Genomic DNA, 13,367 nt, shown 5'->3' with positions numbered 1-13,367 from the left:
TTCGAATTGTTTTCCGAAAAGCATTGCTGTATTCATAGTTTTCGGAAAATTCACGGCGCCCATCTTTGTTTCTGCACCGTGTACGAGTAAGTGACAGAGCCGCGCAAGCGGGAAGGTAGCCTTCCTTGGAAGACTGGTTTAACCTGAACCAAGTTTGTTGCTACTAACTTGTCAGCCCTCGTACACGGTGGTTCGCCTCCGACACGTGACGTAACCGTTTGTGCTCTTCCGAACGCATGTAGGTTGAGCATCAGACACCTTGAATTGACTTACCCACCCTAGTGGGGAAGCTTAGCTTACTTCGGGAACTCATGCTCATCCGAACGACTCTAGGTTGAAGCCTGCACCGAGGTTAAGCTTAGCATGTCAAATCAAGGTGCCTCTCAAGCGGATAACTTGCCTACCTCTGTTCTTCCGAACGTCTATAGGCTGAGCACTCTGAGGGAAAGCAAGGTAAAACGTCAACCGTCGGAAGCCGAGCGAGTTAAGAGAACCGGTCCTGCGGGAGCACTTGCCCACCTCGGGAACTCCGGCTCATCCGAACGAATGTAGGATGAAGCCTGCACCGAGTTAAAGCAATTCATTTTGTCAGCCCTCGCTGCCGAAAAGTGACGAGACGTCAATCGCCGGCTATTGCCTACCTCGGGAACTCCGGCTCATCCGAACGAATGTAGGTTGAAGCCTGCACCGTGGAAAGCAACGCCGACGTTTTGACGGTAACTCGCCCACCTCCTCTCTTCCAAACGACTCTAGGTAGAGGGAGGTGGGATAGTGAGCTACTTTTTCACATTTCGGTTAGCGGGAATTGACACAAGGTACCCGACCGGTGTTCGCTTGCCTACCTTGGGAACTCCGGTTCATCCGAACGACTCTAGGATGAAACCTGCACCAAGGGAAAGCAAGCTAGCTCTCTCTTTTCTCTCCCGGTGACGGCGATGCCTTCTCCGGTTTGCGTTGCATCGTTTCTGAAGTTGACCCGTCCGCTCTGCCTACTTCGGGAACTCCGGCTCGACCGAACGACTCTAAGTCGAAGCCTGCACCGAAGGAAAGCAGCGGACGTGCCAGCCTCCGTGGCGAGACAACCTAAACCCGAAGGTTCCCGAGAACTTGGTACGGGTGTCCGTCGAAGCGTCCGTTCTCCGGAGCGCCGTCTTGAGTGGCTGCCTGTTGCCGTACAGGCACGGCTGTTCGCTGGGAGCTCCCAGCCTCCCAGGCAAGGAACAGAACCAGAACGCGGGCACGTTGCCAATCGAAGAAGTCGGTTCGCCGTCCCCGCGCGCAAACGAACGTCTCGAAGTTTCCAGCTTTAAAGAAAGTGGAACTACGTAGACCTCTAACCGAAGTAGTGGGAGTAGTATAATTATGTTTTCTGGAAAGCGGTGTAACCTGTCGTTCTTCAAGAGTCAGTGTTGCGTTGCCTAAGTTAGTGGCGAGCCGCTTTCCTCGCTTAAAACATGGCACTCTGCCTCGCGCGAGTGCTGCATACGCACCGTATGCACCGTACCCTGGTTGATCCTGCCAGTAGTCATATGCTCGTCTCAAAGCCTAAGCCATGCATGTCTCAGTACAGACTTTACCAAAGTGAAACCGCGAATGGCTCATTACATCAGTTATGGTTCCTTAGATCGTACGCATCCTACTTGGATACCTGTGGCAATTCCAGAGCTAATACATGCTCACGGTGTCTCCGACCGGGCAACCGGACGGGGTGCCGTTATCATTCAAAAGACCAAACGGTCCGCTTCTGCGGGCCGACTCATTTGGTGACTCTAAGTAACCTCTAGGCAGATCGCACGGTCAAGCACCGGCGACGCATCTATCAAATGTCTGCTTCATCACACTGTGGATGGTGGGTTATTGGCCCACCATGGTGATTACGGGTAACGGGGAATCAGGGTTCGATTCCGGAGAGGGAGCCTGAGAAACGGCTACCACATCTATGGAAGGCAGCAGTCACGCAAATTACCCACTCCCGGCACGGGGAGGTAGTGACGAAAAATAACGATGCGGGACTCATCCGAGGCCCCGTAATCGGAATGGATCCACCCTAAACAGTTGGGTGAACCTATCGGAGTGCAAGTCTGGTGCCAGCAGACGCGGTAAGTCCAGCTCCGATAGCGTATACTAAAGTTGCTGCGGTTAAAAAGCTCGTAGTTGGATCTGGGTCTCGGGCGGTCGGTTCGCCGTCAGGCGTTCAACTGGCCGTACCGGACGTCTTCTCGGTTTCCCCGGTCTGCTCTTCACCGAGTGGACCGGGGGATTCCGGGACGTTTACTTTGAACAAATTAAAGTGCTCAAAGCAGGCTATTCGCCTGGATGCTCCTTGCATGGAATAATGGAACAGGACCTCGGTTCTCTCTGTTGGTTTTCGAACCAGAGGTAATGATTAAAAGGGATTGACGGGGGCATTAGTATTGCGAGGGGAGAGGTGAAATTCTAGGATCCTCGCAAGACTACCTACAGCGAAAGCATTTGCCAAGAATGTTTTCATTAATCAAGAACGAAAGTTAGAGGTTCGAAGGCGATTAGATACCGCCCTAGTTCTAACCATAAACGATGCCATCCAGCGATGCGCAAGGTTCAAGAACACCGTGCGCGCAGCCTCCGGGAAACCAGAGATTTCGGGTTCCGGGGGGAGTATGGTTGCAAAGCTGAAACTTAAAGGAATTGACGGAAGGGCACCACAAGGCGTGGGACGTGCGGCTCAACTTGACTCAACACGGCAAACTTACCAGGCCCGGACACCGCAAGGATTGACAGATTGAGAGCTCTCTCGTGATTCGGTGGATGGTGGTGCATGGCCGATTTTAGTTGGTGGAGCGATTTGTCTGCTTGATTGCGATAACGAACGAGACTCCTGCCTATTAACTAGGCGTCGGGGTATGTGTTCCCCCGGCGCATCAAACCTCTTCTTAGAGGAACCGGTTGTCGCAAGCAGCAAGAGTGGGAGCTAAATCAGGTCAGTGATGCCCTTCGATGCCCTGGGCCGCACGCGCGTCACACTGAAGGAGACAACGCGTCTTCCCCTGCCGAGAGGTACGGGTAACCGCTGAACCTCCTTCGTGATAGGGACCGGGGATTGCAATTATTCCCCGCGAACGAGGAATGCCCAGTAAGCGCGAGTCATCAGCTCGCGTTGATCGAGTCCCTGCCCTTTGTGCACACCGCCCGTCGATGCATCCGATCGAGTGATACGGTGAGGCCTTTGGACCGGCGCCCTGCGGGGGTTCCACCTTCCGCAGGAACCGTCGGGAAGACGGCCGAACCTCGTCACTTAGAGGAAGCAAAAGTCGTAACAAGGTTTGGGTAGGAGAACCTGCCCAAGGATCATTACCGTACGGTATATCCGCTTCTTCACCTTGTCGTCCATCCGCGAGTGCGTTGAAGGGGGACCAAAAACCCCGGAGCCGGCGGATGGTACGTAGTTGGTTGTTGAAGGGTCAAGAATCGGTCCTCGGCCCCCAACGGGGGCATTCCCCCTCGCAGGGAATGCCTGGCTGAGCGGGTGTGCGGAGTAAGGCGATTCCCCCTTCGCTCCACTACGTTGTTTTTTCTAAGGAGGGCTCCTCCGGAGCCCTTCGCCGGAAGTTCAGACCCCGGTTTCGACCGGGGGAGAACTCCCTAACCGGCATGCGTGGCCAGCCGGGGCTTCCGGCAGGTGGCGGATCGCTGGACTTGGGGTTTTGTGGGTACCCCAATGTCGGTACCCCATCACCCAGCCGACCACTTGGAGAAATGTACATGACCGGCATTCGTGCCGGCCAGTCTATAATTGACCGGCACTCGCACAAGTGCGGGCGGAGATGGTTGTCTTTTGCAGTTAGGTGTAACCTAGCTGTAGAGCAACTTAAAGAAAGCACGTTGAGAATGAAAAAGTTGCCGGCAGTCATGCAATGCATGTCCGTCCGACCGGCGCTTGCGTCGGCCAGACTGTAATTGACCTACACTCGCACAAGTGCGGGCAGAAATGCTTGTCTTTTGCAGTTAGGTGTAACCTAGCTGTAGAGCAACTTAAAGAAAGCACGTTGAGAATGAAAAAGTTGCCGGCAGACATGCAATGCATGTCCGTCCGGCCGGCGCTTGCGTTCCCTCCGAAGTGTCCCTCAGGACAGCTGGCGCTCGCAAGGGGGGTCCATCCCGGTAAAGCGAATGACCGGGGGCCTCGGGGCCGAAACGGCCTCGACCCACTCTCAAACTCTGAACGGGATGGAGGTCCCGCTTGCCCCTAGGGCGAAGCGGGGCCTTCTTGGACCCGAGTGCTCAGTGGGCCGCTCCTGGTAAGCAGGACTGGCGCTGTGGGATGAACCAAACGCCGGGTTAAGGCGCCTGAATCGACGCTGCTCAAACCATGAAAGGCGTCGGTTGCTCAAGACAGCAGGGCGGTGGCCATGGAAGTCGGCATCCGCTAAGGAGTGTGTAACGACTCACCTGCCGAAGCAACCGGCCCTGAAAATGGATGGCAATCGAGCGTCGTGCCTATACCCGGCCGCCGCCGCAATGCTAATGCATTGGCATCAATGCAAGAATGATGCGGCGGTGAGTAGGAGGGCGCGGCGGTGAGCGTGGAAGGGTCTGGGCGCGAGCCTGTTTGGAGCCGCCGTCGTTGCAGATCTTGGTGGTAGTAGCAAATAATCTGATGAGACCTCGCTGAGGTCAGACGTGGAGAAGGGTTCCGCCTCAACAGCAGTTGCAGGCGGGTGAGCCGGTCCTTAGACCGCGGAAAACTCCCACCGATGCGTCGGGTCAGTTTCGCGCTGCCACCGGGAGAGGTGTAGTGGTTAGCGCGAGGCGCCGGCGTCTCGGCCGCGGTCGAAAGGGAAGTGGGGTATCCAGCCCTCCGCCGCGTCTCGGGACCGGGAGTGCGTCGCGGGTTCCCTCGAAGTCCGTAAGTCCAGGTAACTGGTGGCACCAGGAGAATCTGTCGGGTCCCGGGGGCAGAGTTGTCTGTTCTGTCAGAGCGATCCCCTACGCTCCCCGGAATCTTCCCAGAAGCAGAAGGGGACACTGGGGAAAGCTAAGAGAACCGTAGTTGGGTGCGGTTTCCCCGGGTGCCCGTCGGACCTTGAAAATCTTGGTGGGAACAGCGCAGCAGAGTCCCGAGGCCTGGCCGTACCCGAATCCGCATCTGGCCTCCGAGGTAAAGAGCCTCTTGACGATAGACTAATGTGGGTAAGGGAAGTCGGCAATCTGGATCCGTACCTTCGGAACAAGGATTGGCTCTGGGGACCGGGGCCGGTCGGGGCCCGGGGGGCCACCGCGGGTTCGGTCCGGCGTGGGTCTTCGCGAGGGACATCCTTCCGGGGTTGTTCCAAGCTTGGACCGCGCGTCGGACTTCCGCGAGCGTCCCTGGGCTCTCTGAGGTGAACGCACCTAACCCCTTGCCCTTTTCTGGGCTTTGGGGGAAAGTGCCTCCCCTCGAGTCGGCCGCCGACGAACGGTCGACTCAGAACCGGCACGGACCAGGGGAATCCGACTGTTTAATTAAAACAAAGCATCCCGAAAGCCTGGAAGGGTGTTTACGGGATGTGATTTCTGCCCAGTGCTCTGAATGTCGCGCTGAAGAAATTCAGGGAAGCGCGGGTAAACGGCGGGAGTAACTATGACTCTCTTAAGGGAGCCAAGTGCCTGGCACTACGAGGGTAGACGTGAAACTCGATGATCCTTGCACCCAGGTACTACGGGGAGAGGGATGGTACTCGTTGACCCCCGCATGAAGGTTCCCTTAAGAACCCTGCCTCAGGGTACAGAGCGGGTCCACCGGTGGCGGATAGTGGAACGGCACGCAGATATGTGAGCTAGTGATGTACATCATCATCCCGGACCAGAGGCTAGGGGAGGAAAACCCTGACAACAAACCACGCTGCCTTGCGGGCGGGTCTTGACCCAAAGGCTAGGGGAGAAAACCCCGACAGAAAACCACGCTGCCTTGCGTGTGGGTTTTGACCCAAAGGCTAGGGGAGAAAACCCCGACAGAAAACCCTACGCCCCTGGAACAGCGAGGGGGTAGGCAAAGCCGCACTCTCACTTTGTCATGGGGGGATGCCGAGTCCAGAATGCCTAGTACTGTCCAAAACCTCATCCATAAGGCTGGGGCTGGATGAGGAGACCTGCCCAGGGGGGACTGGTGACAGGAAACCCTTAGGGAACGAGCCAAGCGGAGACAGAGGTAGTGGTGGGAGAGAGAAGGACAAGGAAGCATGGCAAGTTCATTGAACGGGGTCCACAACACTGAAGACTCGGTGGTGCCGACCCTCGGCCTGATTAAGCTGGGGGTCTTTGGCGTAACAGTGGCTAAGCCTGGGGAGTAGGTGGAGTAGGGCGATTTACCCTATACTCCGGGGATCCGGGTCATTGGTCACGAAAGGCAGGATGGACAGAGCTGAAACCTATGATGAGTGAGTGGGCGAAGGGACTTCTGGGAGCGAAAGCTCCTGGAAAACCAAGTAACGAATGCGGAGCCCAGGCAGCCCTTGATGTTGGCCGGCGACATTGGTGGGTATCGTTACAGAAAGTTGGAACCGGGCCTGTAGGTTGGCCGCGGTGAACCGAGCCGACCTTCAAACAACCTCCTGACTTCATTATGGCCACGACTAAGAGTACTGAGTATAATGCGTCCGAAGCCAGTCAGAGAGTGGGGGTTGGAGGGGGAGAGAGCAGGAGAAAGGTGAGAGATGGAGAGATGGAAACGGGGAGGAGGAGTGAGGTGAAGGTGAGGATAGTGTACCCATTCGAAAGAGTGGACGGAGTGTACACTTGCCACACACATTTTCACCTGGTATTCACGTCGCAGAAGGGTGTGGCGAAGCATTATCGCGAGCTGCATCTGACGGATGTGATATACCAGTGTCGGAAGTGTGGCAAAGAGAAGGATGGGCTTCATGCGATGGAGACCCATGTGCCGAAATGTCGGCAGCCTGAAACACCAGTGGTTGAAAGTGGACCAGCGACGCCCGCAATAATAGCCTGTCAAGTCGTTGCCGATGGGAAACCATGCGGGAGGACATTTCAAAAGCAGGTGGGCCTAAGTCAGCACCAGCGCAAAGCGCACCCTGACGCTTGGAACGAGGTCAAGATCTCGCAGGAAAGAATTCCAAGACCTGGTCCAACCAGGAGCAAAGTGTGGTCCGCGGAGGACACACAAATCTTCCTGGAAATCGAGAGGAGGGATCTCGATACGGAGGGTAGACGGCGGGAACTAACAGCTGCGTTCCCAGGAAAGACTCTCAGGCAAATCCGGGACAAGAGGAGGCACCTTGCCCAGCACGGACTCCTTACAGTGCCGGACAGATCCAGACCTGAGCCGTCCGACACCCCAACCACCTGCAGAGGCGAGGACCAGAGCCAGGCTCTGGTACAACCAGAACAGGAAGTAAGAGGTCCAGCGAAGCTGAGAGAACTCGGGGGCTCTAAGGAATCGGCAACAGTGGGGGTAGAGGTGAAACTCGTGGATCCCCACAGCCCCGAAAGCAGAGAGGGGAGAGGTGACACTCGTCGATCCTCGCCAGAAAGAGCCCCGGAGGCCACCACAACCACAAGAACAGTCAGGCTGTCCGCACCGGATGGAACAAGCTCGGAATCGACGGAGGAGCTCGGGGGAGCCAGGCACCCGGCAGCAGTGGGGGTAGAGGTGAAACTTATTGATCCTCACTGCCCTGGGAAGAGAGAAGAGAGGGAAGGCTCCCTCGAGAACCCGGCCTCTCAGGAGACCGAACCGGAGGCGGTAACGCCAAACCCGGAGCCGAAGATGAAAGAGCACACGGATGAGCCATACGTTATCAATGTTCACCTTATGGTGGACAAGTTGGTAGACGTGAACAGCCCAGAGGATCCTGGACCCACAAACATCCTAGCGGATCCATTTGTGGAGTACCTGGAAGGGATTCCTCCTAACCCGGAGGCGCGCCTGCGCGAACTCGACAGGGGAATAAGGGAGCTGTTCGACCTCGAAAAGGGACGAGCAGGTGAGAAACTGGAGGAGATAGTGGAAGTTCTCACCAGTGTGCTGAAGGCGGGGGTGGTAGCTAGCATTCCACCCCCAAGGACAGCAACACCAAAGAAGGGGCGAAGAAAGTCAATGGGCAAGAGACCTGACCAGCTCTACGCCAAAACGCAGGCAATCTTCAAAAAGTGCCCACAAAAGATTGCGGACTCCATCGTCCAGAACTCCAGTGAGTTTCTGGACGAACAGGACGTCAGACCTGGGAACAAGGAATTCGTGGAGTTCTACCAGGATCTGTGGAGTCAAGAAGGCTCCTTCACAGCCACCTTCAGAGAAAAAGGAATTGACGGGGAGAGTAGATTGGCCATGATGCTTCCGATTTCGGTGGACAGTGTCCGTAAACCGCTAGCCAATCTCAAAGACAAGGCCGCCGGCCCCGACGGTCTCAGGAGGGTCCACCTGAGACAACTAGGGGTCGCAACAACGCTCACCCACCTCTTCAACTACATTCTATATGCGGGCTCGGTTCCGAAGAGGTGGAAGCAGAACCGAACGATCTTCCTTCCCAAGATGGGAAAGGACAGATCCCAGGTTAAGAATTGGCGGCCCATCACGATAAGCTCAATCGTATGCCGGACCTTCACCGGCATTCTTGACGAGACCCTGCGACGCTTCATTAGTTTCACGACTGAGCAGAAGGGGTTTGTCAAGGGTGAGGGGTGCGCGGCAAATTGCTTCATCCTGGATAAAGCGATAAGCCACGCCAAAAGACAAGCCCGGAGAACCCTGCGCGGTGGACATAAGTAAAGCCTTTGACACCGTTCCACACGCAGCGATGATTGAAGCTTTGACTAAGAAAGGTGTCAATCAACACGTGATATCCTTAATAGCAGATATGTATGACGGAATCTGCACATCAGTATACGGCGAATCCATCGAGTTGCGAAGAGGGATCAAGCAAGGGGACTGCTTGAGCCCATTCCTGTTCAACCTCGTAATGGACGAGCTGATTGAGGATATCAAAGGCGCTGGTGCTGGCTACGACCTGGGCAACCAGAAACTAGCAGCATCAGCATACGCCGACGATCTCGTGATATTCACGAACAGCGCTGCTGGCATGAACACCCAGCCTGCCCGAGTAAGTCAATTCCTTGACAAACTCGATATGGGCATCTCGACTGAGAAATGTGTGGCCTTTCAAATCGAAGGTTTACACAAAACATGGGTTACTGGTTCCCATGGCGGTAAGCCCATCAAGGTGGTGAAAACGGGAGAGGTCTTCCAATACCTCGGGTGCCAATACACTCTGGCACAAGGCCTCTCGAATAAATACCACTTGCGGGAGGTCAAGGAAATCCTGATCCGTGCCTCCAGGCTCAAGTTAAAGCCACACCAGAAGGCGAAACTTATCGGCACCAACATCCTGCCTAAATTCCAATATGTATGGGTGAATGTCGGAGTTTCAAAGAACTTCCTGGAATCCATTGATGTGGAAGTCAGGAGGTTCCACAAGAGGGCCTTCAAGTTACCTGAATCCACCACCGATCAGTTACTGTACTGTAAAAAGCGCGATGGTGGGCTGGGCGTTCCGCGCCTGACCACTATCATTCAGCTGGGGATACTAGGAAATCTCTGTAGACTGAGAGACTCGCGGGACGAGGTGGTAACTCACCTCTTCCAAGAGACAGGCATGGGCGCCAGAATCGAAGGCATTGCCAGAGTGACCGGCGTCCAGGCACCTGTTACGCTGGACACCATTACTGCGGCCAGAAAGATAATATCTAACTTGGAGCCGGAGCGATGGAGCCAGCAACCACTACATGGCTTGGGAGTCAAGAACTTCTTCAACGACCCCATAGCCAACGCAGCTCTCGTCAACCAGGGACTACTAAAGCCCGGTCAGCTTAACGACTTGTTGAGGCTCAGATCCAACACAGTTGGACTGAACCACGTCCTCAAAAGCGCTAAGGTGGTGGAGTCCGATGAGTGCAGGAGATGCCATGCGGCGCCCGAGACCCTAGGGCACGTAATAGGCGCCTGCACAGCATCAAAAGGACTGCGGATCAAGCGTCATGATGAACTGCGGGACATCATAGAGGCTTCTGCAAAAGGGTATACGGTGGCTAAAGAGCAAACCTTCTACATACCTGCGACCAAAGAGCGTCTTAAGCCGGACCTTGTCCTAGTGAAGGATAACGTCGCGTACGTTACCGACATGACGGTCAGGTTCGAAACTGAGACTTCACTCAAGGAAGCAGGAAAGGAGAAGGTAGATAAATACAAAAAGTTGGACGAGGTGGTAGCGTCCACACTTCAGGCCGATCGGGTGATCCATACTCCCATAGTCCTAGGGTCAAGAGGAGCTCTACCTTCAATTACACGTGCTGCGCTAAGACAGCTGGGCATCAGCAGCAACGAACTCCTCATGACGCTGAGCTTAACGGCAATCCGAACGACTATCAAGATTGTCAATCAGCACTTGGACTACAAATAGTCAACTACCAAAGGGCTCACTGGGGGAACCACGTGCCTGGTAACGACGGGGGAAGAGCTGAAACTTGTTGATCCTCGTCACCCAGGTAAAAGCGAGGGGAGACCTGAAAATCCGAGATCCCCGCAAACGAAAGAAGGTTCCCCCGAAGGAGAGACGAGAGGAGAGGAGGTGTCGGTAGCGTGGGAGACAGACAGACACAATCATACGCTCGGTGGAGCCAAGCGCCCGGATACCATAGGGGGAACTCGCAGATCCGCGTGCACTAGACAGAAAGACATAGAGAAGGAGAGCAAGGGCGAAGAGAGTTATACAATTATATATTATACAAGAAATACTTATACACAGAGATTTATCTATATACAATCTAACTTATTCTAATTTATTATTATTTATTTATTTATTTTATTTATTGGTCATACTATTGTATGGCCGGCAGAGGTGAGAGTAAGGTGGAGTAGGAGTTGGAAGACTAGGAATGATCTTCAGTACAAAAGTACCTATGCTAACATAGGGAAGAGACGGGGCTAATAGGCTCAGTCAGAATAGCCAAATGCCTCGTCATCTAATTATTGACGCGCATGAATGGATTAACGAGATTCCCTCTGTCCCTACCTACTGTCTAGCGAAACCACAGCCAAGGGAACGGGCTTGGAGAATGTCAGCGGGGAAAGAAGACCCTGTTGAGCTTGACTCTAGTCTGCCGCTGTCGGGAGACGTGACGAGGTGTAGCATAAGTGGGAGGGCTCCTTCGGGTGCCCGCCGGTGAAATACCACTACTCTCACGGTTTCCCGACTCACCCGGTTGGGCGGGACGCGGGCGTCGGGGCTCCGGCCTCGTCGCACGCCGTTCATGAACCAAGGCCCCTGCTACTGGCCGGCCGGACCGGACTCGACTCCTGGTCCGTGCCGGACAGGGGGCCGACCCGATCCGGGGACAACGGCAGGCGGGGAGTTCGTCTGGGGCGGAACATCTGTCAAAGGATAACGCAGGTGTCCTAAGGGCGGCTCACCGAGGCCAGAAACCTCGGGTAGAGCGAAAGGGCAAAAGCCGCCCTGATCCGCACCCTCAGTACGGGTGGGACCCGGGAAACCGGGGCCTATCGATCCTCCCCGTCCGAAGGATCTTCGGCGGGAGGTGACAGAAAAGTTACCACAGGGATAACTGGCTCGTGGCCGCCAAGCGTTCATAGCGACGCGGCTTTTTGATCCTTCGATGTCGGCTCTTCTTACCGTGGGGACGCAGCGCTCCCCGAGCGTATGATTGTTCACCAACCAACAAGGAACGTGAGCTGGGTTTAGACCGTTGTGAAACAGGTTAGTTTTATCCTCCTGGCGTTTAGAACGCGGCCAAGGTAATCCTGGTTAGTACGAGAGGAACCCCAGGTTCGGACCAATGGTACCGCGCCGGTTCGATCGAACATTGGTGCGAAGCTACGTCCGACGGCTGAAGCCTGAACGCCTCTAAGGCCGAAGCCGTGCCCGGAGCTGCGTGACCGTGGGTCCCTGCACTCTCAAAGGCAGAACCACCAACGCTGGACCCCCTCACGGGGGACCGGTAAGGCGGGGAGCCACCAAACGGGTGGGGAAACTCACCCAAGGCTCCCCGCGAGTAGTGCCATCGAGACTCCGCCCACTTGCCCCACTGACCGAGGTCTTTGGGATTCTAGATGGGGATTCACGGGGTAATCAAGCACTTGGAAGTAGGGACCCTTGAACCACTCGTAGACGACTTGAGTATCTGGCGGGGCGTCGTGAGCGGTGAAGCCTCCGTACGGTGGCGACCCGTTGAAAGGCAGCCCTCGCTTGCAGGTTCGTGATGTCGGCTTCACGGCACCTGATTAAACAACTCCCATTATGTTAGGAGGTCCCTCCGGGACCTCCGTCGGGAGTCCAGACCCCGGTTTCGACCGGGGGAGGACTCCCAAACCGGAAGCCGACACCTTCACCGGGTGCTGGCGACCGGGGCTTCCGGCAGGTGGCGGATCGCCGGACTTGGGGGTTTCGACCCAGCCGACCAAACGAGAAACACCTCCCAGGTTAGCCTGGGAGGCAATGAAAAATGTTGTTTCTTTTGCAGTTAGAAACTAACTGTAGAGAACGAAAGCAGAAAGATTTGCCTTTTAGGTTGAACTTAACTATAAAGTAAGTGATTGTCACTTAATGCAAAGTGCTGTTGATGGTGCATGGCCGAGAAGTTTGTGAAGGAGCAAGTTTACTCTCCCAGAATTTTTACCTTTAACGGTAATCTGTGGAGCAAATACCGCATAGAAAGTGAAGCTGGGAAGAAAACAGAGAAGCAGATTTGTGTGCCTTTGCCACATTGCGGTGCTTGTAGATGTTTGTTGGGAAGCTTTATTCTCCCAGAATTTTTTTTGCCTTTAACGGTAATCTCTGGAGCAAAAGCCGAATGGAAAGTCAAGCTGGGAAGAAAACAGAGCAGGATGATATTGTGTCACTGCCGCGTTGCTTGTACAAGTTTGTTGGGAAGATTTATTCTCCCAGAATTTTTGACTTTAACGGTAATCTGTGGAGCAAATACCGCATAGAAAGTGAAGCTGGGAAGAAAACAGAGAAGCAGATTTGTGTGCCTTTGCCACATTGCGGTGCTTGTAGATGTTTGTTGGGAAGATCCATTCTCCCAGAATTTTTGCCTTTGACGGTAATCTCTGGAGCAAAACCCGAATGGAAAGTCAAGCTGGGAATGAAACAAAGGAGGATGATAGTGTGTCACTGCCACATTGCGTTGCTTGGACAAGTTTGTTGGGAAGATTTATTCTCCCAGAATTGTTGCCTTTAACGGTAAACTCTGGAGCAAAAGCCGAATAGAAAGTAAAGCTGGGAAGAAAACTGAGGAGGAGAATTGTTTGTGTGTGCGTATGCCTTTGCCACATTACCGTGCTTTTAGAAGTTTGTTTCATTCACCCAGAACTTTTA

The 13,367-nt window shown here is 54.7% G+C and overlaps 1 protein-coding gene, 1 non-coding gene and 2 pseudogenes across 2 annotated transcripts; all 4 read left to right on the top strand.

Annotated features, from left to right (window-relative positions):
• The first annotated feature begins 1,502 nt into the window (after positions 1 to 1,502).
• LOC145979046 (small subunit ribosomal RNA) lies at positions 1,503 to 3,333 on the top strand. Its single transcript, XR_014440767.1, has one exon. It is a non-coding gene; the product is annotated as a small subunit ribosomal RNA (ribosomal RNA).
• A 660-nt stretch (positions 3,334 to 3,993) lies between these two features.
• LOC145979053 (large subunit ribosomal RNA) lies at positions 3,994 to 5,154 on the top strand (annotated as a pseudogene).
• A 1,426-nt stretch (positions 5,155 to 6,580) lies between these two features.
• Positions 6,581 to 8,746, top strand: LOC145978809 (uncharacterized). Its single transcript, XM_083111629.1, has one exon. The coding sequence runs from the start codon at positions 6,581 to 6,583 to the stop codon at positions 8,744 to 8,746; it is 2,166 nt and encodes a 721-aa protein (XP_082967755.1).
• Positions 8,747 to 11,087: 2,341 nt separating this feature from the next.
• On the top strand, positions 11,088 to 12,246 carry LOC145979051 (large subunit ribosomal RNA; annotated as a pseudogene).
• The last annotated feature ends 1,121 nt before the right edge of the window (positions 12,247 to 13,367 follow it).

Source organism: Lepisma saccharinum, chromosome 25 (assembly GCF_977018435.1).
Source record: "Lepisma saccharinum chromosome 25, izLepSacc3.1, whole genome shotgun sequence".
NCBI lineage: Eukaryota > Metazoa > Arthropoda > Insecta > Zygentoma > Lepismatidae > Lepisma > Lepisma saccharinum.
The sequence above is the reverse complement of the archived record's forward strand: the minus strand, read 5'-3'. Positions and strand labels throughout refer to the sequence as shown.